This window comes from Coregonus clupeaformis, chromosome 30 (assembly GCF_020615455.1).
Source record: "Coregonus clupeaformis isolate EN_2021a chromosome 30, ASM2061545v1, whole genome shotgun sequence".
In the NCBI taxonomy this organism is placed as follows: domain Eukaryota; kingdom Metazoa; phylum Chordata; class Actinopteri; order Salmoniformes; family Salmonidae; genus Coregonus; species Coregonus clupeaformis.
In genome coordinates, this window is record NC_059221.1 from 49,690,252 (window position 1) to 49,714,248 (window position 23,997).

The 23,997-nt window shown below is 45.3% G+C and overlaps 1 protein-coding gene across 4 annotated transcripts in view; it reads right to left on the bottom strand.

Moving 5' to 3' along the window:
• The window catches only part of LOC121586507 (cilia- and flagella-associated protein 47-like), a 63,054-nt gene that overhangs the window by 34,498 nt on the left and 4,559 nt on the right, over positions 1 to 23,997 (bottom strand). For all 4 annotated transcript variants that reach the window (XM_045209646.1, XM_045209647.1, XM_041903242.2 and 1 more), the window contains exons 12-37: positions 22,551 to 22,743; positions 21,480 to 21,576; positions 21,091 to 21,310; positions 20,385 to 20,629; positions 19,205 to 19,335; positions 18,998 to 19,120; positions 18,773 to 18,904; positions 14,400 to 14,477; positions 12,626 to 12,773; positions 12,374 to 12,459; positions 11,119 to 11,311; positions 10,322 to 10,410; positions 9,934 to 10,135; positions 9,489 to 9,729; positions 8,855 to 9,091; positions 8,459 to 8,559; positions 8,136 to 8,291; positions 7,743 to 7,945; positions 7,571 to 7,647; positions 6,859 to 7,080; positions 6,587 to 6,770; positions 6,083 to 6,293; positions 5,076 to 5,173; positions 4,621 to 4,872; positions 4,254 to 4,366; positions 2,540 to 2,699 (exon numbers count right to left, since the gene is read on the bottom strand). In XM_045209646.1, the coding sequence (XP_045065581.1) occupies positions 2,540 to 2,699; positions 4,254 to 4,366; positions 4,621 to 4,872; positions 5,076 to 5,173; positions 6,083 to 6,293; positions 6,587 to 6,770; positions 6,859 to 7,080; positions 7,571 to 7,647; positions 7,743 to 7,945; positions 8,136 to 8,291; positions 8,459 to 8,559; positions 8,855 to 9,091; positions 9,489 to 9,729; positions 9,934 to 10,135; positions 10,322 to 10,410; positions 11,119 to 11,311; positions 12,374 to 12,459; positions 12,626 to 12,773; positions 14,400 to 14,477; positions 18,773 to 18,904; positions 18,998 to 19,120; positions 19,205 to 19,335; positions 20,385 to 20,629; positions 21,091 to 21,310; positions 21,480 to 21,576; positions 22,551 to 22,743 (4,192 nt within the window). The remainder of the gene's footprint in view (positions 1 to 2,539; positions 2,700 to 4,253; positions 4,367 to 4,620; positions 4,873 to 5,075; positions 5,174 to 6,082; positions 6,294 to 6,586; positions 6,771 to 6,858; positions 7,081 to 7,570; positions 7,648 to 7,742; positions 7,946 to 8,135; positions 8,292 to 8,458; positions 8,560 to 8,854; positions 9,092 to 9,488; positions 9,730 to 9,933; positions 10,136 to 10,321; positions 10,411 to 11,118; positions 11,312 to 12,373; positions 12,460 to 12,625; positions 12,774 to 14,399; positions 14,478 to 18,772; positions 18,905 to 18,997; positions 19,121 to 19,204; positions 19,336 to 20,384; positions 20,630 to 21,090; positions 21,311 to 21,479; positions 21,577 to 22,550; positions 22,744 to 23,997) is intronic.

The window sequence follows — 23,997 nt, forward strand, 5'->3', positions numbered from 1 at the left end:
ACAAGTCATTTAGCAGCCACCATGATGTAGTGGACATGCAGCGTCCACACCATAGACATAGAATTAGAAATAGAACCATTTCTATGATCCACACCCCTGTGCTGCCTGCTACATTGTGCTGTCATTTGAACAGAGAATGGTGAACCCCTGCCTGCCCAGAGGACAAGCTGTTCTGGAATTTGTCCCAAATTATACCCTATTCCCTATGTAGTGCACTACTTTTGACCAGGACCCATATGGCTCTGGCCAAAAGTAGTGCACTATGTAGGAAATAGGGTGCCATTTGGGACACACACCCTGGTCTCTATAGAAAGTAAAGTACTGTAGGTACTGACTGAGTCACTGAAACCCTACTGTATTGACAACTGAACAAAGGTTTCAAATGATTGTGAGGTGTTCTGTATATAGTGAATGATTGTGAGGTGTTCTCTACCTGACAGGTCGCTCCTACCAGGTGGCGTGGCGAGAATCTGTCTCCGCACCACGTGCTCTCACCACTGGAGTCCCCCAGGGCTCAGTTCTAGGCCCTCTCCTATTCTCTCTATACACCAAGTCACTTGGCTCTGTCATATCCTCACATGGTCTCTCCTATCATTGCTACGCAGACGACACAATTCATTTTCTCCTTTCCCCCTTCTGATAACCAGGTGGCGAATCACATCTCTGCATGTCTGGCAGACATATCAGTGTGGATGTCGGATCACCACCTCAAGCTGAACCTCGGCAAGACGGAGCTGCTCTTCCTCCCGGGGAAGGACTGCCCGCTCCATGATCTCGCCGTCACGGTTGACAACTCCATTGTGTCCTCCTCCCAGAGTGCAAAGAACCTTGGCGTGACCCTGGACAACACCCTGTCGTTCTCCGCTAACATCAAAGCGGTGACCCGATCCTGCAGGTTCATGCTCTACAACATTCGCAGAGTACGACCCTACCTTACACAGAAAGCGGCACAGGTCCTAATCCAGGCACTTGTCATCTCCCGTCTGGATTACTGCAACTCGCTGTTGGCTGGCCTCCCTGCCTGTGCCATTAAACCCCTACAACTCATCCAGAACGCTGCAGCCCGTCTGGTGTTCAACCTTCCCAAGTTCTCTCATGTCACCCCGCACACTCCACTGGCTTCCAGTTGAAGCTCGCATCTACTACAAAACCATGGTGCTTGCCTACGGAGCTGTGAGGGGAACGGCACCTCCTTACCTTCAGGCTCTGATCAGACCATACACCCAAACGAGGGCACTACGTTCATCCACCTCTGGCCTGCTAGCCCCCCTACCTCTATGGAAGCACAGTTCCTGCTCAGCCCAGTCAAAGCTATTCACTGCTCTGGCACCCCAATGGTGGAACAAGCTCCCTCACGACGCCAGGACAGCGGAGTCACTGACCACCTTCCGGAGACACTTGAAACCCTACCTCTTTAAGGAATACCTGGAATAGTATAAAGTAATCCTTCTTCCCCCCCTCCCCCACAAAACATTATTTTTTAAAGTGGGTGGTTGTCCCACTGGCTATCATAAATTGAATGCACCAATTTGTAAGTCGCTCTGGATAAGAGCATCTGCTAAATGTCTTAAATGTAAATAGTGAATGATTGTGAGGTGTTCTGTACATTGTGAATTATTGTGAGGTGTTCTGTACATAGTGAATGATTGTGAGGTGTTCTGTACATAGTGAATGATTGTGAGGTGTTCTGTACATAGTGAATTATTGTGAGGTGTTCTGTACATAGTGAATGATTGTGAGGTGTTCTGTACATAGTGAATTATTGTGAGGCGTTCTGTACATAGTGAATTATTGTGAGGTGTTCTGTACATAGTGAATGATTGTGAGGTGTTCTGTACATAGTGAATGATTGTGAGGTGTTCTGTACATAGTGAATGATTGTGAGGTGTTCTGTACATAGTGAATGATTGTGAGGTGTTCTGTACATAGTGAATTATTGTGAGGTGTTCTGTACATTGTGAATTATTGTGAGGTGTTCTGTACATAGTGAATGATTGTGAGGTGTTCTGTACATAGTGAATTATTGTGAGGTGTTCTGTACATAGTGAATTATTGTGAGGTGTTCTGTACATAGTGAATTATTGTGAGGTGTTCTGTACATAGTGAATGATTGTGAGGTGTTCTGTACATAGTGAATTATTGTGAGGCGTTCTGTACATAGTGAATTATTGTGAGGTGTTCTGTACATAGTGAATGATTGTGAGGTGTTCTGTACATAGTGAATTATTGTGAGGTGTTCTGTACATAGTGAATTATTGTGAGGTGTTCTGTACATAGTGAATTATTGTGAGGTGTTCTGTACATAGTGAATTATTGTGAGGTGTTACAAAGGACTAATGCTGCATGATTTACAGAGAGTTAAGACGTTCATTCAAAGACAGAGAGAGAAGAGAGAGAGAGGGGGAGAAAATACAGACGTTAAGAAAGAGAACAGAAAAGAGAGAGATGAGTGTGTATGTGTGTGTGTGTGTGTGTGTGTTTGTGCATCCATGTGTGTGTGTGTGCGTGTGTGTGTGCGTGCATGCGTGTATTAACTCACACTAGGGGTGATGTGAGTGACCTGGGTCTTGAGGCTGAAGGCCAGGGTGGCTCCAGAAGGGCTGGCTGAGGAGGCAGAGCGTGATGTCAGCAGTAGCACCGCCTCCATGGGCCTCAGGAAGGAACAGGAGTACTGCACTGTCACCTCCACACCACGCCCCCTAGTGGAGAAGAGGACAGAGTGTAAGGGTCAAATATAAGGTGGGGGCAGGGATGGGGAAAGGCATAGGATTCATGGAACACCAGTCTAGACACTGAACATCAGTTGAGATGACAGGCAGCCAGTTAACACTAACACAGTTAGACAGAGAGAAAGACAGAGCCAGGATAGAGAGAGAAGACAGAGCCAGGATAGAGAGAGAAGACAGAGCCTGGATAGAGAGAGAAGACAGAGCCAGGATAGAGAAAGAAGACAGAGCCAGGATAGAGAGAGAAGACAGAGCCAGGATAGAGAGAGAAGACAGAGCCAGAATAGAGAGAGAAGACAGAGCCAGGATAGAGAGAGAAGACAGAGCCTGGATAGAGAGAGAAGACAGAGCCAGGATAGAGAGAGAAGACAGAGCCAGGATAGAGAGAGAAGACAGAGCCAGGATAGAGAGAGAAAACAGAGCCAGGATAGAGAGAGAAGACATAGCCTGGATAGAGAGAGAAGACAGAGCCAGGATAGAGAGAGAAGACAGAGCCAGGATAGAGAGAGAAGACAGAGCCAGGATAGAGAGAGAAGACAGAGCCAGGATAGAGAGAGAAGACATAGCCTGGATAGAGAGAGAAGACAGAGCCAGGATAGAGAGAGAAGACAGAGCCTGGATAGAGAGAGAAGACAGAGCCAGGATAGAGAGAGAAGACAGAGCCAGGATAGAGAGAGAAGACAGAGCCAGGATAGAGAGAGAAAACAGAGCCAGGATAGAGAGAGAAGACATAGCCTGGATAGAGAGAGAAGACAGAGCCAGGATAGAGAGAGAAGACAGAGCCAGGATAGAGAGAGAAGACAGAGCCAGGATAGAGAGAGAAGACAGAGCCAGGATAGAGAGAGAAGACAGAGCCAGGATAGAGAGAGAAAGAGCCAGGATAGAGAGAGAAAACAGAGCCAGGATAGAGAAAGAAGAGTGTGGCTGTGTCTGAATACCCATACTTGCGTTCTAAATAGTAGGCATTTCGGTATGTGAAAATATAACATTTTATAGTATGTGAAATTTACAAAATGTAGTATAGTTTAAATGCCAGGATGTCATACTCATTTTGGTTTTTCATCCTGAATTCCCTGCACACTATTGAGTAAGATAATCCTCTTTTGAGACCCACATGTGTTCCACAACAGCTGATAATCAGATAAATTGAGGCGCTGTACCAAAATGAATGAATGGCAGGAATCAACACAACTGCACATTAGATGACGCAATCTCAGTATGGATGAGCCTAGTTTGTTGATATTTGTTGCTTACTGCATTAGATTTGACTAAACAGTATGTTCTAAATAGTACGTAGTACGATTAGTACACAGTAAGTAGTTTTAGTAAGTAGTAGGATAGACAGATTTCAGGCACAGCCAATGAGAAGAGAGAGAAGAGATAGGAAATAATTATCTTCATCTCTTAATCTATCAAGGCTATTTGAGCATAATAGGTTCTGGAGGTGTCTGGAGGACTGGGTTGAGGAACAGTGCTGTCCTACAGGGTTAGGGGTTAGGGGTTATGATTAGAGATAGGACGGCTTACTTAGGAGGGATGGTGATGGAAGCTCCTTGGGGCAAGGAAAAGTGATAGGCCTCCTTCCCTACGATGGAGGCATGGTACCACATCGGTCTGGAGGACGGGCTCTTCAGACATACCTGGAGCACACACACACACACACACACACACACACACACACACACACACACACACACACACACACACACACACACACACACGATGGAAAAAGTGAATAATTGTCATATGTTGTGTACACACCAAAGCAAAGTGAATGATCTTCAGAAAAGGATCTGATTGAACTGCTTTGGAAGGTGGACCATCCAATACATGCAGTAAGTCTGGGTTACCCCAGGGGTAGTGCTGTGTGTTGGAGAGAGAGGGAGGGACCTGCCTGCTTGGTAAAGATGTGGTGCAGGCTGCCAGACAGAGTGATGGTTCTCCTGGGAAGGTACTGGGGCAACCTCTCATACAGATAGACACACAGCATCAGCATCAGCACTGGGTTAGGGTCTGACAACTCTGTGGGCTGGATGTCTATGTCCAGGCAGAGCAGCGTGAAGGCCTGGCTGAGGATGATACCGTTGTGGAGGTTTTGTTCCAGACGGCTGCTGCTGGTGTACATCCTCTGGAGATGGCTGGAGATCTGAGGGACCGGAGGGACCGGAGGGGGGAACAGTCAACACTGGGCCAGTTTCCCAGAGACAGATTAAGCCTTATCTGCTATCACAGTCAGACTAATCAAAACCAGTCGAGTTGGGATTCATCTGGAGTTACTGAGAATTTCCCACACATAGTAGACTAGGACAAGAGTTGACTTGAATAGGAGGGGAGAACACAGGCCCGTACCAGGAAGGGGCAGTAGGCAGCCAGCACAGCAGCCAAAACCAGGCCATCTGCCAGGTCCAGGTCAAAGTTCACCACCCAGCGGGCTGATGGGACATCTCCTGGTTAAAGAGCAGAATTTAGGTAACAGAGGATCTGGCTCTGTCTCTACCTCTCTGTCTCTACCTCTCTGTCTCTACCTCTCTGTCTCTACCTCTCTGTCTCTACCTCTCTGTCTCTACCTCTCTGTCTCTACCTCTCCGTCTCTACCTCTCCGTCTCTACCTCTCTGTCTCTACCTCTCTGTCTCTACCTCTCTGTCTCTACCTCTCTGTCTCTACCTCTCTGTCTCTACCTCTCTGTCTCTACCTCTCTGTCAATCTCTCTGTCTATCTCTCTGTGGATCTGGCTCTGTCTCTACCTCTCTGTCTCTACCTCTCTGTCTCTACCTCTCTGTCTACCTCTCTGTCTCTACCTCTCTGTCTCTACCTCTCTGTCTCTACCTCTCTGTCTCTATCTCTCTGTGGATCTGGCTCTGTCTCTACCTCTCTGTCTCTACCTCTCTGTCTCTATCTCTCTGTGGATCTGGCTCTGTCTCTACCTCTCTGTCTCTACCTCTCTGTCTCTACCTCTCTGTCTCTACCTCTCTGTCTCTATCTCTCTGTGGATCTGGCTCTGTCTCTACCTCTCTGTCTCTACCTCTCTGTCTCTACCTCTCTGTCTCTACCTCTCTGTCTCTACCTCTCTGTGGATCTGGCTCTGTCTCTACCTCTCTGTCTCTATCTCTCTGTCAATCTCTCTGTCTACCTCTCTGTCTCTACCTCTCTGTCTCTACCTCTCTGTCTCTACCTCTCTGTCTCTACCTCTCTGTCAATCTCTCTGTCTATCTCTCTGTGGATCTGGCTCTGTCTCTACCACTCTGTCTATCTTTCTCTGTCTATCTTTCTCTCTCTATCTCTCTTACTCGTTCTCTCTTGTTTTCTCACTCGATCTCCCTCTCCGTGTCTCTCTCAACACACACACCCCTCCTACCTCTACAGGTGAGTGGGCTCCAGACGGTAGTCCTCATGGTGTGGTAGTGCAGGTTGAGCCAGGTGAGTAGCCTCCTCTCCCAGGTGGAGTAGACGTTAGAGGCCAGGGGCTTTGGGTTGATCCTGGGGACCTGCTGCTCCATGCTGCCACTGTCACAGCTCTGGAGGCCCAGGGACAAGGGACCCTCTGTCACCCGCGGCAGGACTAGCACCTGGGGAGGAGGGGAAGACAGACAGATACATTCCTCAGACTGCTGATCAGTGATATGAGGACGCAGAGGGGGGAGAGAGAGAGAGAGAGAGAGAGAGAGAGACAGAGACAGAGACAGAGACAGAGACAGAGACAGAGAGAGAGAGAGAGAGAGAGAGAGAGAGAGAGAGAGAGAGAGAGAGAGAGAGAGAGAGAGAGAGAGAGAGAGAGAGAGAGAGAGAGAGAGTGAAGAAGAGAGAGTGAGAGTGAAGAAGAGAGAGATTATATAGAGATGTAAAGACCACATTCCCTTGCCTTGTAGGTCTGCAGTAGAACATCCATCCAGGCCCTTTTACTGAGGGATTCAAAGGCCATGCTGCTGTAGACCATCCCCGTCTGATCACACTGGGACTGGGCCTGTAGAGAGCTCCAGTGACTGAACTCCTGGGAGTCTAACAGGTACTCAGGTCTGATGTGGGACAGACAGGCTCCCTGCCTCCTGAAGATCGGAACACAGTGAGTAGGCGAGTGAGCGAGTGAGCCTGCCTGCGCGCGGGCCTGCAGAGTTGGAATTAAGTGTGTGTTACCTGAGGAAGGCCAGCAGCACTGTGTTCTGGTGGAGCAGCTGCTGCACGCGCTCAGTGAGGTTGCAGGACAGCGATTGGCTGGTGCTCACACCAGGAAGTGTCTGTCCACTCAGATGACGCAGCATGTCGTAGACGGTCCGTGTGTCTTTACCATGGCTCATAAGGTATGAGTTCCTCCACTCACTAGAGCTGGAGTCTACTGTCTGGACCTTACATACCACCCTGAGAGAGAGAGAGAGAGAGAGAGAGACAGAGAGAGACAGAGAGAGAGAGAGAGAGAGACAGAGAGACAGAGAGAGAGAGAGAGAGAGAGAGAGAGAGAGAGAGAGAGAGAGAGAGAGAGAGAGAGTGAGCGAGAGAGAGAGAGAGGGAGGGAGGGAGAGAGCGTGAGAGAGAGAGAGAGAAAGAGAGAGGAGAGAGAGAGAGAGAGCGCGAGAGAGAGAGCGAGAGAGAGAGAGAGAGAGAGAGAGAGCGAGAGAGAGAGAGACAGAGAGAGAGAGAGAGAGAGAGAGAGAGAGAGAGAAGAGAGAGAGAGAGAGCGCGAGAGAGAGAGCGAGAGCGAGAGAGAGAGAGAGCGAGAGAGAGAGAGAGAGAGAAGAGAGAGAGCGAGAGAGCGAGAGCGAGAGAGAGAGAGAGAGCGAGGAGAGAGAGCGAGAGGAGCGAGAGAGAGGAGCGACCTTCTGAGAGAGTGGGGTAGAGAGATGGGGTTTACCTTCTCAGAGAGTGGGGTAGAGAGATGGGGTTTGGTCCTCGGGGCCAGCCAAACTGACTGAACCACTTCTGTACAGCCTGCAATCAATCAATCAACCAATCAACCAATCACATTTAGCTATAAAGCCTTTGTTCTATCAGCAGTTGTCCCAAAGTGCTTTAACAGTTGTTACCTGCAGGATGCTGTGGTAGTACAACCCCTCCTCTGAGTCCTGCCCTGGGAAGACTGGTATACCCTGCTGCTGCCACTGCTGCTGGTCAGTCAGACCCACACCTCCCTCACCACCCCTCTCTCTCTCCTTCTGGGGCCAGTCCTCCTTCCCTCTGGGTCCTGGTCCAGCACTCACACTCCTACTCCTTCTGTCTCCAACAGAGTCTGAGGACATGGCAATATGCTTGATTCAGCTTGGAATGGGCACTTTGGGGATTTTTATTTGGGATTGTGGTCCTGGTACCTTTGTACGGGGGAAACCAAGTTAAGGCCCACTCCAGTAATTGAAAGTATTTCACATATGTATTTGACCAGGTCTGGTGAGTAACAGTTTAGTTGTAGGGGTGTGTCTCACCAGAGATGGAGTGATTGCTGGTGGAGGAGAGGAAAGCGAAGGTGGAGGAGGAGGAAGTGTAGCGAGAGAGAGGGCTGGGGGAGTAGCATGGCTGAAGCACCGCCTCCCTTGTCATCTGAGAGCGCCCTGATTCGCCGCTGAAGCCGCTCAAACGACCTGAGTGACAGCCACATGGACCAGTTAGGGTGGGGGATGGAAGTACACAGACACTTAGATTAGCAGACAGTAATCCCCAACCCAACCCACAATGGATGGGTATGAGTGTAGGAATGCTGTATATTGTGCAGTGTGTTGTGGGTACAGAACAGGACAGGAGGACATACCACTCTTGAGGACTATCTGCTGCTCAGAGCGGTGCAGAGACAGGTAGGGCCACACTGTCAACAGACTGTTATCTGCTGTAGCACATACCTCCACCTGGAACCTGAAGACACAGACCAACAGAGGAGAAGAGGAGAGAAATTAAACCATCACTTACAACTCTGGACTAAGACAGGAGAGAGGGAGGAGGAGGAGGAGGAGGAGGAGGAGAGAGAGAGAGAAAAGAAGCCATCACTAGACAAAGCTAGAGAGAATTATAAGAGAGAGAGAGAGAGAGAGAGAGAGAGAGAGAGAGAGAGAGAGAGAGAGAGAGAGAGAGAGAGAGAGAGAGAGAGAGAGAGAGAGAGAATGAACAGTATGTGTGGCTGACTGGGACGAGGAATCCTAAGAATCCGTACCTGTTGTTGAGGTGGTCCAGGAATGTGATGTGTGAGGTGAGGTCCAGGGGCTGAGGGGAGCAGAAGGTCACTGTGCAGGTGATGTGGGTCTGGGGCTTTGTGTGGGTCTGGGGCTCTGTGTGGGTCTGGGGCTGGGGCGGGACGGTGCCATTGTGGGGCAGGCTGACTGAGAGGGCCTTCAGCCGACTGCCATCCTCCAGAACCATCTCCTCCACCTCCACACGCAGACAGGAACCACTGGGGTCAGAGGGGAGAGGGCAGGGGTCAGAGGGCAAAGGTCACAGAGGTGAGAATGGGACTCTATTCCACTATATGGGATAGTAATATATTACTCTATAATGACTCTATAATGGGACTCTATTCCACTATATGGGATAGTAATATATTACTCTATAATGACTCTATAATGGGACTCTACTCCGTATTATTACTGTATAGAAATGCAGCTCTTTACAAATTCTCCTGTTTATTGGAGCTATAATACTGCTGAGAGAATCTGCTGAATCAGGTTATAAATACACAGGCTACCTATCAGAGCATAGAGATCATTAGGTATTACTGTAGTACAGTAAACAGTCAGTCAGTTAGTTTGTGGATGCCCATAGTGACAGGCTGGTGGATGGGTGGTACAGACCTGGGGTACCCGGTGGGGAGCAGGGAAAAGGTGGTGGTGGAGGGGGTGTCCAGGGGGACAGGGGTGAGGAGGACTCGAGGGGGGAGGAAGCTAATGCTGGGGGGGTGAGGGATGGCACTGAGAGACAGCACCCTGTAGGGGTGAGGGACTCCCCCCTCCTCCCCCTTCTCCCTGTCTCTCTCCTCCTCCCCCTCCTCAGACAGAAACAGAGGGAGGGACACCTGGATCTGACCTGCTGTCACTGGAAGACAGAGTGACGATGCAGAACAGAACACAGCAAACAGACATTTACAGAACCACCATTAAATCATACAGTAGCAGAACTCATCTAAACAACACCACTTTAGAGGTCGGAAAACCTGTTGTTATTATTATAATATTATTATACATTATATTAACTGTCCACCAAGAGTGAGCTCAGAGGGTGACGTGAGAGAGGGTTAACCTGGTGTGACTCTCTCAGGAGAGAGGGAGACAGTGACAGACACACACTGCTGTGGCTCCAGGGTCCCAGTGGTAGGACAGATAGTGAACATCCCCTCACTGCTACTGGTGCAGGTGCCACTGCCCCCTCCTGGTGTTACTGCAGCGCTGCAGTCAATCCTCCAGCTCACCCTCTTCTCAGACACGTTCCTCAGCTCTACGGTCTGGAGACAACAGAGGAGAGGAGAAGAGCCTCCGGCTGGTTGTAGCTCAGCCCAACAACACACAAACTGCCTCTCAGTTGGGAATATCAAGCTCTTTCTCTCTGCCAGCTCTGAAAAACATCTGCCATTCAGAATCTACCTGCATTAGTAGTTGGTGGAGTGGTGAGGTGAGGTGAAAGTACTTACCTGAGTTTGTGAGGAGGTAGTAAGTGAACTTAAGGGCTCCAGATCAAACGGGAGACTTGATGGGGACATCTCCAGCGGGGCTCGCAGGGCTGAGGGACACACAGGGACAGAGAAACACAAACACAAAAACACAATATCTTAAGCGCTAATTACACAGGTCTTAAATCACTCTTATCTTAAACGTATTGTCTTATCTCAGAGCCTTACGGAATGATGAGTGTCTAGTGTCATTACTGTCTAGTACACTGCAGGGACAGAAACAGCAGAGCACAGTTTGAGGTCATATTGTGTCTTACTGTCTAGTATACTGTGGTCCTCTGTAGCTCAATTGGTAGAGCACGGCGCTTGTAACGCCAAGATAGTGGGTTCGATCCCCGGGACCACCCATACGTAAAAATGTATGCACACATGACTGTAAGTCGCTTTGGATAAAAGCGTCTGCTAAACGGCATATTATTATTATTATACTGCAGGGATAGAAACAGCAGAGCACAGTTTGAGGTCATATGGAGTCTTCCAAGTATTGGAAACAACACTGGGTGTGGAAACAGTGGGAACATGTAGGTCTGAGCAAGTGTGATGTCATTGATGTTTGTGGAAATGCATGTATGTATGTAAATGTTATGTTGTTTATTGTTTTTGTCTAGCTTTGTTTTGTCTTTGTTTACTGTCAAGGAAAAGCAGCAAGAAAAGTTAAAATAAAAAGTATACTGCAGGGACAGAACAGCTCAGTCCATCTGTTCAGGCCAATGGTTCAGGCAGGCAACTTTCTGACCCCGTATCCCCACTCCTCTCACCTGTGGCCTGAACCCTGCGTGATAGCGTCTCCATGGCGACGGGCAGCGGGCGTGGGGTGACGATGTGTTGGGCCCTGGAAGAGGAGGACTTCGGGACGGAGCTGGGAGGGGCGGGGGAGGAGGAAGAGGAGGATGAGGAGGGCAGGCCCACACTGTTGACTGTCACAGGCAGGTTGAAGTCATACGCTGCCACCTGCAGGACAAACACAGGAACTACCGACTGACGCATGATAGAGCAGAGAAGGAACAGATATAGGATGGGGTTTGGGTCAATTCAGTTTGGTGTAATGGGTGAAGTTAGGATAATGATTATGGTAGGGAAAGCTCATCCTTGATGTCTCTGTGTTTAGGGAAAAACTTGTCTATCTTAAACACAGATGTGGGATGGAGTAATGTAGAAGGTGTTTGATCTGTTGGGATTAATAAACACAGATGTAGGATGGAGTAATGTAGAAGGTGTTTGATCTGTTGGGATTAATAAACACAGATGTAGGGTGGAGTAATGTGGAAGGTGGTTGATCTGTTGGTGATTAATAAACACAGATGTAGGATGGAGTAATGTGGAAGGTGGTTGATCTGTTGGTGATTAATAAACACAGATGTAGGATGGAGTAATGTGGAAGGTGGTTGATCTGTTGGGATTAATAAACACAGATGTAGGATGGAGTAATGTGGAAGGTGGTTGATCTGTTGGTGATTAATAAACACAGATGTAGGATGGAGTAATGTGGAAGGTGGTTGATCTGTTGGTGATTAATAAACACAGATGTAGGATGGAGTAATGTGGAAGGTGGTTGATCTGTTGGTGATTAATAAACACAGATGTAGGATGGAGTAATGTGGAAGGTGGTTGATCTGTTGGGATTAATAACACAGATGTAGGATGGAGTAATGTGGAAGGTGGTTGATCTGTTGGTGATTAATAAACACAGATGTAGGATGGAGTAATGTGGAAGGTGGTTGATCTGTTGGTGATTAATAAACACAGATGTAGGATGGAGTAATGTGGAAGGTGGTTGATCTGTTGGGATTAATAACACAGATGTAGGATGGAGTAATGTGGAAGGTGGTTGATCTGTTGGGATTAATAAACACAGATGTAGGATGGAGTAATGTGGAAGGTGGTTGATCTGTTGGTGATTAATAAACACAGATGTAGGATGGAGTAATGTGGAAGGTAGTTGATCTGTTGGTGATTAATAGGTGAAAATGAGTATAGATGAGGGATAATGAAAACAGAGGAGGGAGCCCTTACTTGTTTAGGGGAGAACACCAGGCAACACTCTGCAGTCTGCTGCCCTTGTAGATCCATCGCAAACACGTCTGGCTCCTGGCTTGTACCTGTAACACACCAACACCTGGCTCTCAATATTACGCCTGCACATCCAGTCTAGTAATCCATACATCTAAATTGAACTAGGCTGACAGTTTATGACAGTCTATCTTCTTAGAGCATTTCAGTCACAGTCAATGAATCTATCAGTCAATCAATCAAACAAATATATACCTGCAGAGTGTGGGGGGAAGTGGATGGTGAAGTCAGTGTGTTCTGACAGGTCAAACTGGACCCGTGCCAGGGCAGAGGAACGGTTCCTCAGGGAGAATGGAACGCCACGACTGGAACCAGAATGCACCCCGTGGAACAGGAAGGATTTCTGAGAGTAGGAGTAGGAGTAGGAGGAGGAGGAGGAGGAAGAGGAGGAGGATAACAAAGATGGAGAGATGTTTCTGAGAGGAGGAATATTATAAGGAGTCTGAATATTTTTCAGACCGAGCTGAATGTTTTGTTTTCTGACTGTGGCAAAAAAAGAGCCTTCAGAAAATGAACAGCTCTGCTCTCTGAAAATGAACAGCTCTGCTCTGCTCTCAGAAAATGAACTGCTCTGCTCTGCTCTCTGAAAATGAATAGCTCTGCTCTGCTCTCTGAAAATGAACAGCTCTGCTCAGCTTTCTGAAAATGAACAGCTCTGCTCTGCTCTCTGAAAATGAACAGCTCTGCTCTGCTCTCTGAAAATGAACAGCTCTGCTCAGCTTTCTGAAAATGGACAGCTCTGCTCTGCTCTCTGAAAATGAACAGCTCTGCTCAGCTTTCTGAAAATGGACAGCTCTGCTCCGCTCTTGGAAAATGAAAGAATGAAACAGGGGAATCCAATTAAAATAAATGTGGGATCAAGTTGGGTCCAGCTGTAAGCGTGGCCTGCCTTCTTCAAAGCCTAAGTGTCCCTGCAGCTCCCCACTCTACAGACCCCAGCTAGGGGCTGAGACAGGCACTCCCCATTTCAAAAAGGAAAAGGTTTTGTCTATGTGTGTATTTCACGGCAGTGAACACCACCACAGGCATCTTCTTCCATTCATTTAAAAACATGACTGCAGAAGCAGCAGACTTTGTTGATAATGATGAAATGGTATGGTTTGTTTATTTTCCACAACTCAGAAGAAAAGTACAAGAGACTACTGTGGTGTGCTCCTGACAGGGCATATTCAGGACACGCTGTTATTCTCTGCTGTTCTGTGTCTTTCGTACACATACAGTCCATATGCACGCAAGTCCACATTCACACACACATATGAACTCACTAAGTTGATGTCCACCAGGGGGGGCTCGACATATGAACTCACCACGTTGATGTCCACCAGGGGGGGCTCGACATATGAACTCACCACGCTGATGTCCACCAGGGGGGCTCGACATATGAACTCACCACGTTGATGTCCACCAGGGGGGGCTCGACATATGAACTCACCACGTTGATGTCCACCAGGGGGGCTCGACATATGAACTCACCACGTTGATGTCCACCAGGGGGCTCGACATATGAACTCACCACGTTGATGTCCACCAGGGGGGCTCGACATATGAACTCACCACGTTGATGTCCACCAGGGGGCTCGACATATGAACTCACCACGTTGATGTCCACCAGGGGGGCTCGACATATGAACTCACCACGTTGATGTCCACCAGGGGGGCTCGACATATGAACTCACCACGTTGATGTCCACCAGGGGGGGCTTGACATATGAACTCAGCACGTTGATGTCCACCAGGGGGGGCTTGACATATGAACTCACCATGGTGATGTCCACCGGGGGGGCTCGACATATGAACTCACCACGTTGATGTCCACCAGGGGGGGCTTGACATATGAACTCAGCACGTTGATGTCCACCAGGGGGGGCTTGACATATGAACTCACCATGGTGATGTCCACCGGGGGGGCTCGACATATGAACTCACCATGGTGATGTCCACCAGGGGGGGGCTCGACATATGAACTCACCACGTTGATGTCCACCAGGGGAGGCTCGACCGACCCGCCCACTCTCAGCTCCAGAGATTTCATGTTCCTTAGAACTATCTGCAACACACACACCTCGTTAGGCAAGCTCTTCCATCATGACTATCTAGGTTTCTGACATAATGACAGGTAAGGCTAGAGGTTATTTAGGTTTCTGAAATAATTACAGGTAAGACTAGAGGTTAATTAGGTTTCTGAAATAATGACAGGTAAGGCTAGAGGTTATTTAGGTTTCTGAAATAATGATAGGTAAGGCTAGAGGTTATTTAGGTTTCTGAAATAATGACAGGTAAGACTAGAGGTTATTTAGGTTTCTGAAATAATGACAGGTAAGAGGTTATTTAGGTTTCTGAAATAATGACAGGTAAGGCTAGAGATTATTTAGGTTTCTGACATAATGACAGGTAAGGCTATAGGTTATTTAGGTTACTGAAATAATGACAGGTAAGGCTAGAGGTTATTTAGGTTTCTGACATAATGACAGGTAAGGCTAGAGGTTATTTAGGTTTCTGAAATAATGACAGGTAAGGCTAGAGGTTATTTAGGTTTCTGAAATAATGATAGGTAAGGCTAGAGGTTATTTAGGTTTCTGAAATAATGACAGGTAAGACTAGAGGTTATTTAGGTTTCTGAAATAATGACAGGTAAGAGGTTATTTAGGTTTCTGAAATAATGACAGGTAAGGCTAGGGGTTATTTAGGTTTCTGAACTAATGACAGGTAAGGCTAGAGGTTATTTAGCTTTCTGACATAATGACAGGTAAGGCTAGAGGTTATTTAGGTTACTGAAATAATGACAGGTAAGACTAGAGGTTATTTAGGTTTCTGAAATAATGACAGGTAAGAGGTTATTTAGGTTTCTGAAATAATGACAGGTAAGGCTAGAGGTTATTTAGGTTTCTGAAATAATGATAGGTAAGGCTAGAGGTTATTTAGGTTTCTGAAATAATGACAGGTAAGGCTAGAGGTTATTTAGGTTTCTGAAATAATGACAGGTAAGGCTAGAGGTTATTTAGGTTTCTGAAATAATGACAGGTAAGACTAGAGGTTATTTAGGTTTCTGAAATAATGACAGGTAAGGCTAGAGGTTATTTAGGTTACTGAAATAATGATAGGTAAGGCTAGAGGTTATTTAGGTTTCTGAAATAATGACAGGTAAGGCTAGAGGTTATTTAGGTTTCTGAAATAATGATAGGTAAGGCTAGAGGTTATTTAGGTTTCTGAAATAATGACAGGTAAGGCTAGAGGTTATTTAGGTTTCTGAAATAATGACAGGTAAGGCTAGAGGTTAATTAGGTTTCTGAAATAATGACAGGTAAGGCTAGAGGTTATTTAGGTTTCTGACATAATGACAGGTAAGGCTATAGGTTATTTAGGTTACTGAAATAATGACAGGTAAGGCTAGAGGTTATTTAGGTTTCTGACATAATGACAGGTAAGGCTAGAGGTTATTTAGGTTTCTGAAATAATGACAGGTAAGGCTAGAGGTTATTTAGGTTTCTGAAATAATGATAGGTAAGGCTAGAGGTTATTTAGGTTTCTGAAATAATGACAGGTAAGGCTAGAGGTTATTTAGGTTTCTGAAATAATGACAGGTAAGGCTAGAGGTTATTTAGGTTTCTGAAATAATGACAGGTAAGACTAGAGGTTATTTAGGTTTCTGAAATAATGACAGGTAAGGCTAGAGGTTATTTAGGTTACTGAAATAATGATAGGTAAGGCTAGAGGTTATTTAGGTTTCTGAAATAATGACAGGTAAGGCTAGAGGTTATTTAGGTTTCTGAAATAATGATAGGTAAGGCTAGAGGTTATTTAGGTTTCTGAAATAATGACAGGTAAGGCTAGAGGTTATTTAGGTTTCTGAAATAATGACAGGTAAGGCTAGAGGTTAATTAGGTTTCTGAAATAATGACAGGTAAGGCTAGAGGTTATTTAGGTTTCTGACATAATGACAGGTAAGGCTATAGGTTATTTAGGTTACTGAAATAATGACAGGTAAGGCTAGAGGTTATTTAGGTTTCTGACATAATGACAGGTAAGGCTAGAGGTTATTTAGGTTTCTGAAATAATGATAGGTAAGGCTAGAGGTTATTTAGGTTTCTGAAATAATGACAGGTAAGGCTAGAGGTTATTTAGGTTTCTGAAATAATGACAGGTAAGGCTAGAGGTTAATTAGGTTTCTGAAATAATGACAGGTAAGGCTAGAGGTTATTTAGGTTTCTGACATAATGACAGGTAAGGCTATAGGTTATTTAGGTTACTGAAATAATGACAGGTAAGGCTAGAGGTTATTTAGGTTTCTGACATAATGACAGGTAAGGCTAGAGGTTATTTAGGTTTCTGAAATAATGACAGGTAAGGCTAGAGGTTATTTAGGTTTCTGAAATAATGATAGGTAAGGCTAGAGGTTATTTAGGTTTCTGAAATAATGACAGGTAAGGCTAGAGGTTATTTAGGTTTCTGAAATAATGACAGGTAAGGCTAGAGGTTATTTAGGTTTCTGAAATAATGACAGGTAAGACTAGAGGTTATTTAGGTTTCTGAAATAATGACAGGTAAGGCTAGAGGTTATTTAGGTTACTGAAATAATGATAGGTAAGGCTAGAGGTTATTTAGGTTTCTGAAATAATGACAGGTAAGGCTAGAGGTTATTTAGGTTTCTGAAATAATGATAGGTAAGGCTAGAGGTTATTTAGGTTTCTGAAATAATGACAGGTAAGGCTAGAGGTTATTTAGGTTTCTGAAATAATGACAGGTAAGGCTAGAGGTTAATTAGGTTTCTGAAATAATGACAGGTAAGGCTAGAGGTTATTTAGGTTTCTGACATAATGACAGGTAAGGCTATAGGTTATTTAGGTTACTGAAATAATGACAGGTAAGGCTAGAGGTTATTTAGGTTTCTGACATAATGACAGGTAAGGCTAGAGGTTATTTATGTTTCTGAAATAATGACAGGTAAGGCTAGAGGTTATTTAGGTTTCTGAAATAATGATAGGTAAGGCTAGAGGTTATTTAGGTTTCTGAAATAATGACAGGTAAGACTAGAGGTTATTTAGGTTTCTGAAATAATGACAGGTAAGAGGTTATTTAGGTTTCTGAAATAATGACAGGTAAGGCTAGGGGTTATTTAGGTTTCTGAAATAATGACAGGTAAGGCTAGAGGTTATTTAGCTTTCTGACATAATGACAGGTAAGGCTAGAGGTTATTTAGGTTACTGAAATAATGACAGGTAAGACTAGAGGTTATTTAGGTTTCTGAAATAATGACAGGTAAGAGGTTATTTAGGTTTCTGAAATAATGACAGGTAAGGCTAGAGGTTATTTAGGTTTCTGAAATAATGATAGGTAAGGCTAGAGGTTATTTAGGTTTCTGAAATAATGACAGGTAAGGCTAGAGGTTATTTAGGTTTCTGAAATAATGACAGGTAAGGCTAGAGGTTATTTAGGTTTCTGAAATAATGACAGGTAAGACTAGAGGTTATTTAGGTCTCTGAAATAATGACAGGTAAGGCTAGAGGTTATTTAGGTTACTGAAATAATGATAGGTAAGGCTAGAGGTTATTTAGGTTTCTGAAATAATGACAGGTAAGGCTAGAGGTTATTTAGGTTTCTGAAATAATGATAGGTAAGGCTAGAGGTTATTTAGGTTTCTGAAATAATGACAGGTAAGGCTAGAGGTTATTTAGGTTTCTGAAATAATGACAGGTAAGGCTATAGGTTATTTAGGTTTCTGAAATAATGACAGGTAAGGCTAGAGGTTATTTAGGTTTCTGAAATAATCACAGGTAAGGCTAGAGATTATTTAGGTTTCTGAAATAATGACAGGTAAGGCTAGAGGTTATTTAGGTTTCTGACATAATGACAGGCAAGGCTAGAGGGTATTTAGGTTTCTGAAATAATGACAGGTAAGGCTAGAGGTTATTTAGGTTTCTGAAATAATGACAGGTAAGGCTAGAGGTTATTTAGGTTCCTGAAATAATGACAGGTAAGGCTAGAGGTTATTTAGGTTTCTGAAATAATGAAAGGTAAGGCTAGAGGTTATTTAGGTTTCTGAAATAATGATAGGTAAGGCTAGAGGTTATTTAGGTTTCTGAAATAATGACAGGTAAGGCTAGAGGTTATTTGGGTTTCTGACATAATGACAGGTAAGGCTAGAGGTTATTTGGGTTTCTGACATAATGACAGGTAAGGCTAGAGGTTTGAGAGACTTTATGATATGTTGTGTGTTTGTAGAGGCTTTATGATATGTTGTGTGTTTGTAGAGGCTTTATGATATGTTGTGTGTTTGTAGAGGCTTTATGATATGTTGTGTGTTTGTAGAGGCTTTATGATATGTTGTGTGTCTGTTTCCTTCACCTCCACTCTGGTGTCAAACTTCATGACAGCTCCAGGGTTGAGGTGCACCTGGACCTCTGCCTGCCCCCCCACAGGAACCACGCCCTCAGGGGGGGTCACCACCATGCCAGGCAGGGGGTACACGTCCAACACCTGATACACACACACACACACACATGTTACACCATCGGAAAAACACACACATACAAGTATAAACAGTACAAAGACCTGGTGTGGAGTGTGTACCTGGAAGTAGGCATGGTTGTGTCCTGTGTTGTATAGCGTTGCTGTCCTGACAGAGGGGAAGTTGAGAGGTACTGATCTAAACACCAGATGTTTCTCAGACAGCTTCACAGTGGATGACCCAAGCTGTACAGAGGGGAATGGGGTACATATCTCAGTACATCTCAACATACACCGATCACCATCACACACACACAGACACACACACACCTTGGTCACACATCGTAGGTGTGCTGTGTTTCCCTGGTGAACACACAGGTCAAATTGTCCCTCCACAGGAGAGTAGAAAGAGGGATGCCACATCACCTCACAGTCTAACTCCCTGTACGCCTCCACAGTACCTGGCAGAGAGAGGAGGAGGGAGAGAGAGAGCGAGAGAGAGAGCGAGTGAGAGAGAGACAGAGAGAGGAGAGAGAGAGAGAGAGAGAGAGAGAGAGAGAGAGAGAGAGAGAGAGAGAGAGAGAGAGAGAGAGAGAGAGAGAGAGAGAGAGAGAGAGAGAGAGAGAGATGGAGAGATGAGAGAGATAAGGAGAGAGAGAGAGAGAGAGAGAGAGAGAGAGAGATGGAGACGGAGACAGAGACGGAGAGAGATTGGTGTGGGCAGATGCATGTAGCTCCACGAGCTGCCATACTATGAGATTTGATAAAGTGATAAGCTTGATTGTTTCCACAGACATTTGGTCTGTGCCACTAAAACATACAGAACATATAGAAGACTAGACTACAGTACATCACCATACAGAACATATAGAAGACTAGACTACAGTACATCACCATACAGAACATATAGAAGACTAAACTACAGTACATTACCATACAGAACATATAGAAGACTAGACTACAGTACATCACCATACAGAACATATAGAAGACTAAACTACAGTACATCACCATACAGAACATATAGAAGACTAGACTACAGTACATTACCATACAGAACATGTAGAAGACTAGATTACAGTACATCACCATACAGAACATATAGAAGACTAGACTACAGTACATCACCATACAGAACATATAGAAGACTAGATTACAGTACATCACCATACAGAACATATAGAAGACTAAACTACAGTACATTACCATACAGAACATATAGAAGACTAAACTACAGTACATTACCATACAGAACATATAGAAGACTAGACTACAGTACATCACCATACAGAACATATAGAAGACTAGATTACAGTACATCACCATACAGAACATATAGAAGACTAGACTACAGTACATCACCATACAGAACATATAGAAGACTAGATTACAGTACATCACCATACAGAACATATAGAAGACTAGATTATAGTACATCACCATACAGAACATATAGAAGACTAGACTACAGCAGTGTTTTGTTTTGATATAACCCAGAGCGGCAGCCTACCTGTTGCTGGGCGTATGGAGAAGGCGATGCCCTTCTCTGTGATGATGGGCCTCCAGGTGAAGTCAGCCGGGTGGTTCCTGGGGTTGACCAGGGTCACAGTGCCCCTGTAGCCCGATGGGGCCAAGTAGCTGGGGGACGGTGACAGGACCACCTGGCTCTGGGACAGCTGGAGGACCACAGGGACGACCTGGGACTGGACCAGGACATGGCCCCGGTGACAATTATTCACTGTGTAGGAGATGGACCTGGGAGAGGGAGATGGAATCTACCAGTCAACTGTCAATCAGTCAGTCAATAAGTCAGTCAGTCAATCGATCAATCATCAATCAAGCAATCAATAAGGATTGGGCTCGATTTGGTTTGTCAATTATCAATTTAGGAAACCTCTATATATAAAGAGAGAGAGAGAGAGAGAGAGAGAGAGAGAGAGAGAGAGAGAGAGAGAGAGAGAGAGAGAGAGAGAGAGAGAGAGATAGAGATAGAGATAGAGAGGCAGAGAGAGACAGAGAGACAGAGACAGAGAGAGAGAGGCAGAGAGAGACAGAGAGACAGAGACAGAGAGAGAGAGAGAGAGAGAGAGAGAGAGAGAGAGAGAGAGGCAGAGAGAGAGAAAATGAAAGAAAGACAGAGACAGACAGACAGACAGACAGACAGACAGAAACAGAGACAGACAACCAGCCAGCTAGCCACACACACAGTGACTAACTTGTGGAACTTTCCCAGCTTGGTGCTCTCTAAGACGAGGGGCAGGGTGGCTCTGGAGAGGGGGGGCAGGACGTGGGACAGAGGGCTGGAGCGCTGCAGCTCAGGACAGCAGTCTAACTCCAGCTGCACCCACACATACACCTGCAGGTTGTTCACCAGGTCCAGGGTCCTCACACACACTGAGGCCACACACACCTCACCAAAATCTATTGAGGATGGGCCTGGATGGGGAGGGGGAGGGTGGGAGCAGGGAGAGAGGGGAAATGATAACTTGTACCCAAACTCTGATTCACATCTTTAATTCAAGAAATGTTAATTTTGTGAATATTCTCTTCATCAGCCATAGTAGGGACAGAGGGCTACAAAAAAGACTGCATGTGCGTTTCTCACCTATGACCACTTGGTGAAGCTGCTGAGCTGTCAGGGTGCGGCTGCAGTCTGCCACCTCCTGGTTAGTGGAGGTTAGTGCATTGATGCCCTCTGTCACCTGGACAACAGAGGTTCAAAGTGTCAGAGGAATACTGTACAGTCAGTCAGGAAACACCAGATATAAAATGATAGAGACAGAGGAATACCGTGCAGTCAGTCAGGAAACACCAGATATAAAATGATAGAGACAGAGGAATACCGTACAGTCAGTCAGGAAACACCAGATATAAAATGATAGAGACAGTGGAATACCATACAGTCAGTCAGGAAACACCAGATATAAAATGATAGAGACAGAGGAATACCATACAGTCAGTCAGGAAACACCAGATATAAAATGATAGAGACAGAGGAATACCGTACAGTCAGTCAGGAAACACCAGATATAAAATGATAGAGACAGAGGAATACCGTACAGTCAGTCAGGAAACACCAGATATAAAATGATAGAGACAGTGGAATACCATACAGTCAGTCAGGAAACACCAGATATAAAATGATAGAGACAGTGGAATACCATACAGTCAGTCAGGAAACACCAGATATAAAATGATAGAGACAGAGGAATACCGTACAGTCAGTCAGGAAACACCAGATATAAAATGATAGAGACAGAGGAATACCATACAGTCAGTCAGGAAACACCAGATATAAAATGATAGAGACAGTGGAATACCATACAGTCAGTCAGGAAACACCAGATATAAAATGATAGAGACAGAGGAATACCGTACAGTCAGTCAGGAAACACCAGATATAAAATGATAGAGACAGAGGAATACCATACAGTCAGTCAGGAAACACCAGATATAAAATGATAGAGACAGAGGAATACCGTACAGTCAGTCAGGAAACACCAGATATAAAATGATAGAGACAGTGGAATACCATACAGTCAGTCAGGAAACACCAGATATAAAATGATAAAGTGGGGGGATTGCATAGGCTAAAACAGGTAACTGTAGACTTTAGAGGACCCGTGTAAAATGGTTTCCCAGAGATCGCAGTTCAACTTTACACGCCCTGCTTTACCTGTCTGGAGCTGGACCTGGTCTCCATGGCAGCCAGCATACAGGTGGTCAATAGCTGGCTATGTCCCTGGTCGACGCTCCGCCCCTCCTGGCTGTGATTGGACTCCAGGTCCCTCAGAGAGAGTTTGGGGGTGAGGAGTCCTGCGGCAGGCCGGAGCCCAATATCTATGACGTCCTCCACCTCGCCATGCAGCCTGAGCATACATCGAAAACATTGTCAGATACCACCTTGTTGTCAGCGTACAGCACATATTGTAAACAATGATGAGGGGATTCGATTAAACTGGCCAGGTTGCACTGGGGTATGACCGTCACGTGACTGGGCGAGCTGGTGAAGGAGGCAAGCCCTGCTCAAATCGAACAGTAATCTGCACCGCTCGGTCATATCTCTTTTTCATAAAATACAGTATATGTTTGAATTTTCAAACTAGTTTTCATTGGGAAGGCAGATAAAGCCTTTTTATCAAAAGATAAGAGTAGAGTGCAGATTAATCAAATCCCCTCATAGGTAGACTTTTTGGAAGGGGAGTGGCTAGGACCGAGCTTTGCAGTTTAGTTCTTGCAAAAAAATGTGTACCCACTAAGCATTTACCGTCAAGCGACGTCTTTTGGACGTCTTTTTTTGGTCCGGCTTTCTTTTTTAGGTATTTGTTTGGGGTGCGGTCCGGACCGGCCTTGATTTCAACGTCCATTGACGTAGATTTTTGGTCCTGTCCAAGTCTGAACCAATCATAGAAATCTATATTTGGTTCAGATTTGGTCCAGTCCAGACCAGCCTTGATTTGACTAAATAAAATACATCTATGATTGGTTCAGATTTCGTCCGGTCCGGTCCGGACTGGCCTTAATTTGGCCCAAATATAGATGTCTATGATTGGTCCAGTAGGGTGTTTGCCTTTCACGCCTTTTGGTGCAGTCCGGACCGGCCTTGATTTCAAGCAGAGTACAGGACCGGACCAAATCTGAACCATTCATAGACGTCTATGTTTGGTTCAGATTTGGTGCGGTCCGGCCTATATTTGGCCCAAACATAGACGTCTATAACTGGTTCAGATTTGGTCCGGTCTGGACTGGACCAAATCTGAACAAATAATAGACATCTATGTATCACAAGTTTTGACAGCAGAGTCCAGTACAGTACAATACAGTAGAGCACTATTCTATTCTACTGAACTAAACTGTACTGTACCGTACCATACCATACTGTCCTCTACTGTACTAAACTGCCGTATTGTAATGTGATGTTCAAACGTGTGAAACAGCCTAGACGTCTATGATTCATTCAGATTTGGATCTGGTCCGCACTGACCAAATTTGTACTTGTTTGGGGGCAGAGCTCATTAGAATAATATCCAGAAAGCTTTGCAAGTGTTTGTTTTTTACATAAAAATGTTGGTCATTCAGCAGGTTAAAAAAAAACATATCACAGTCATAGCAAGAAAATAAAG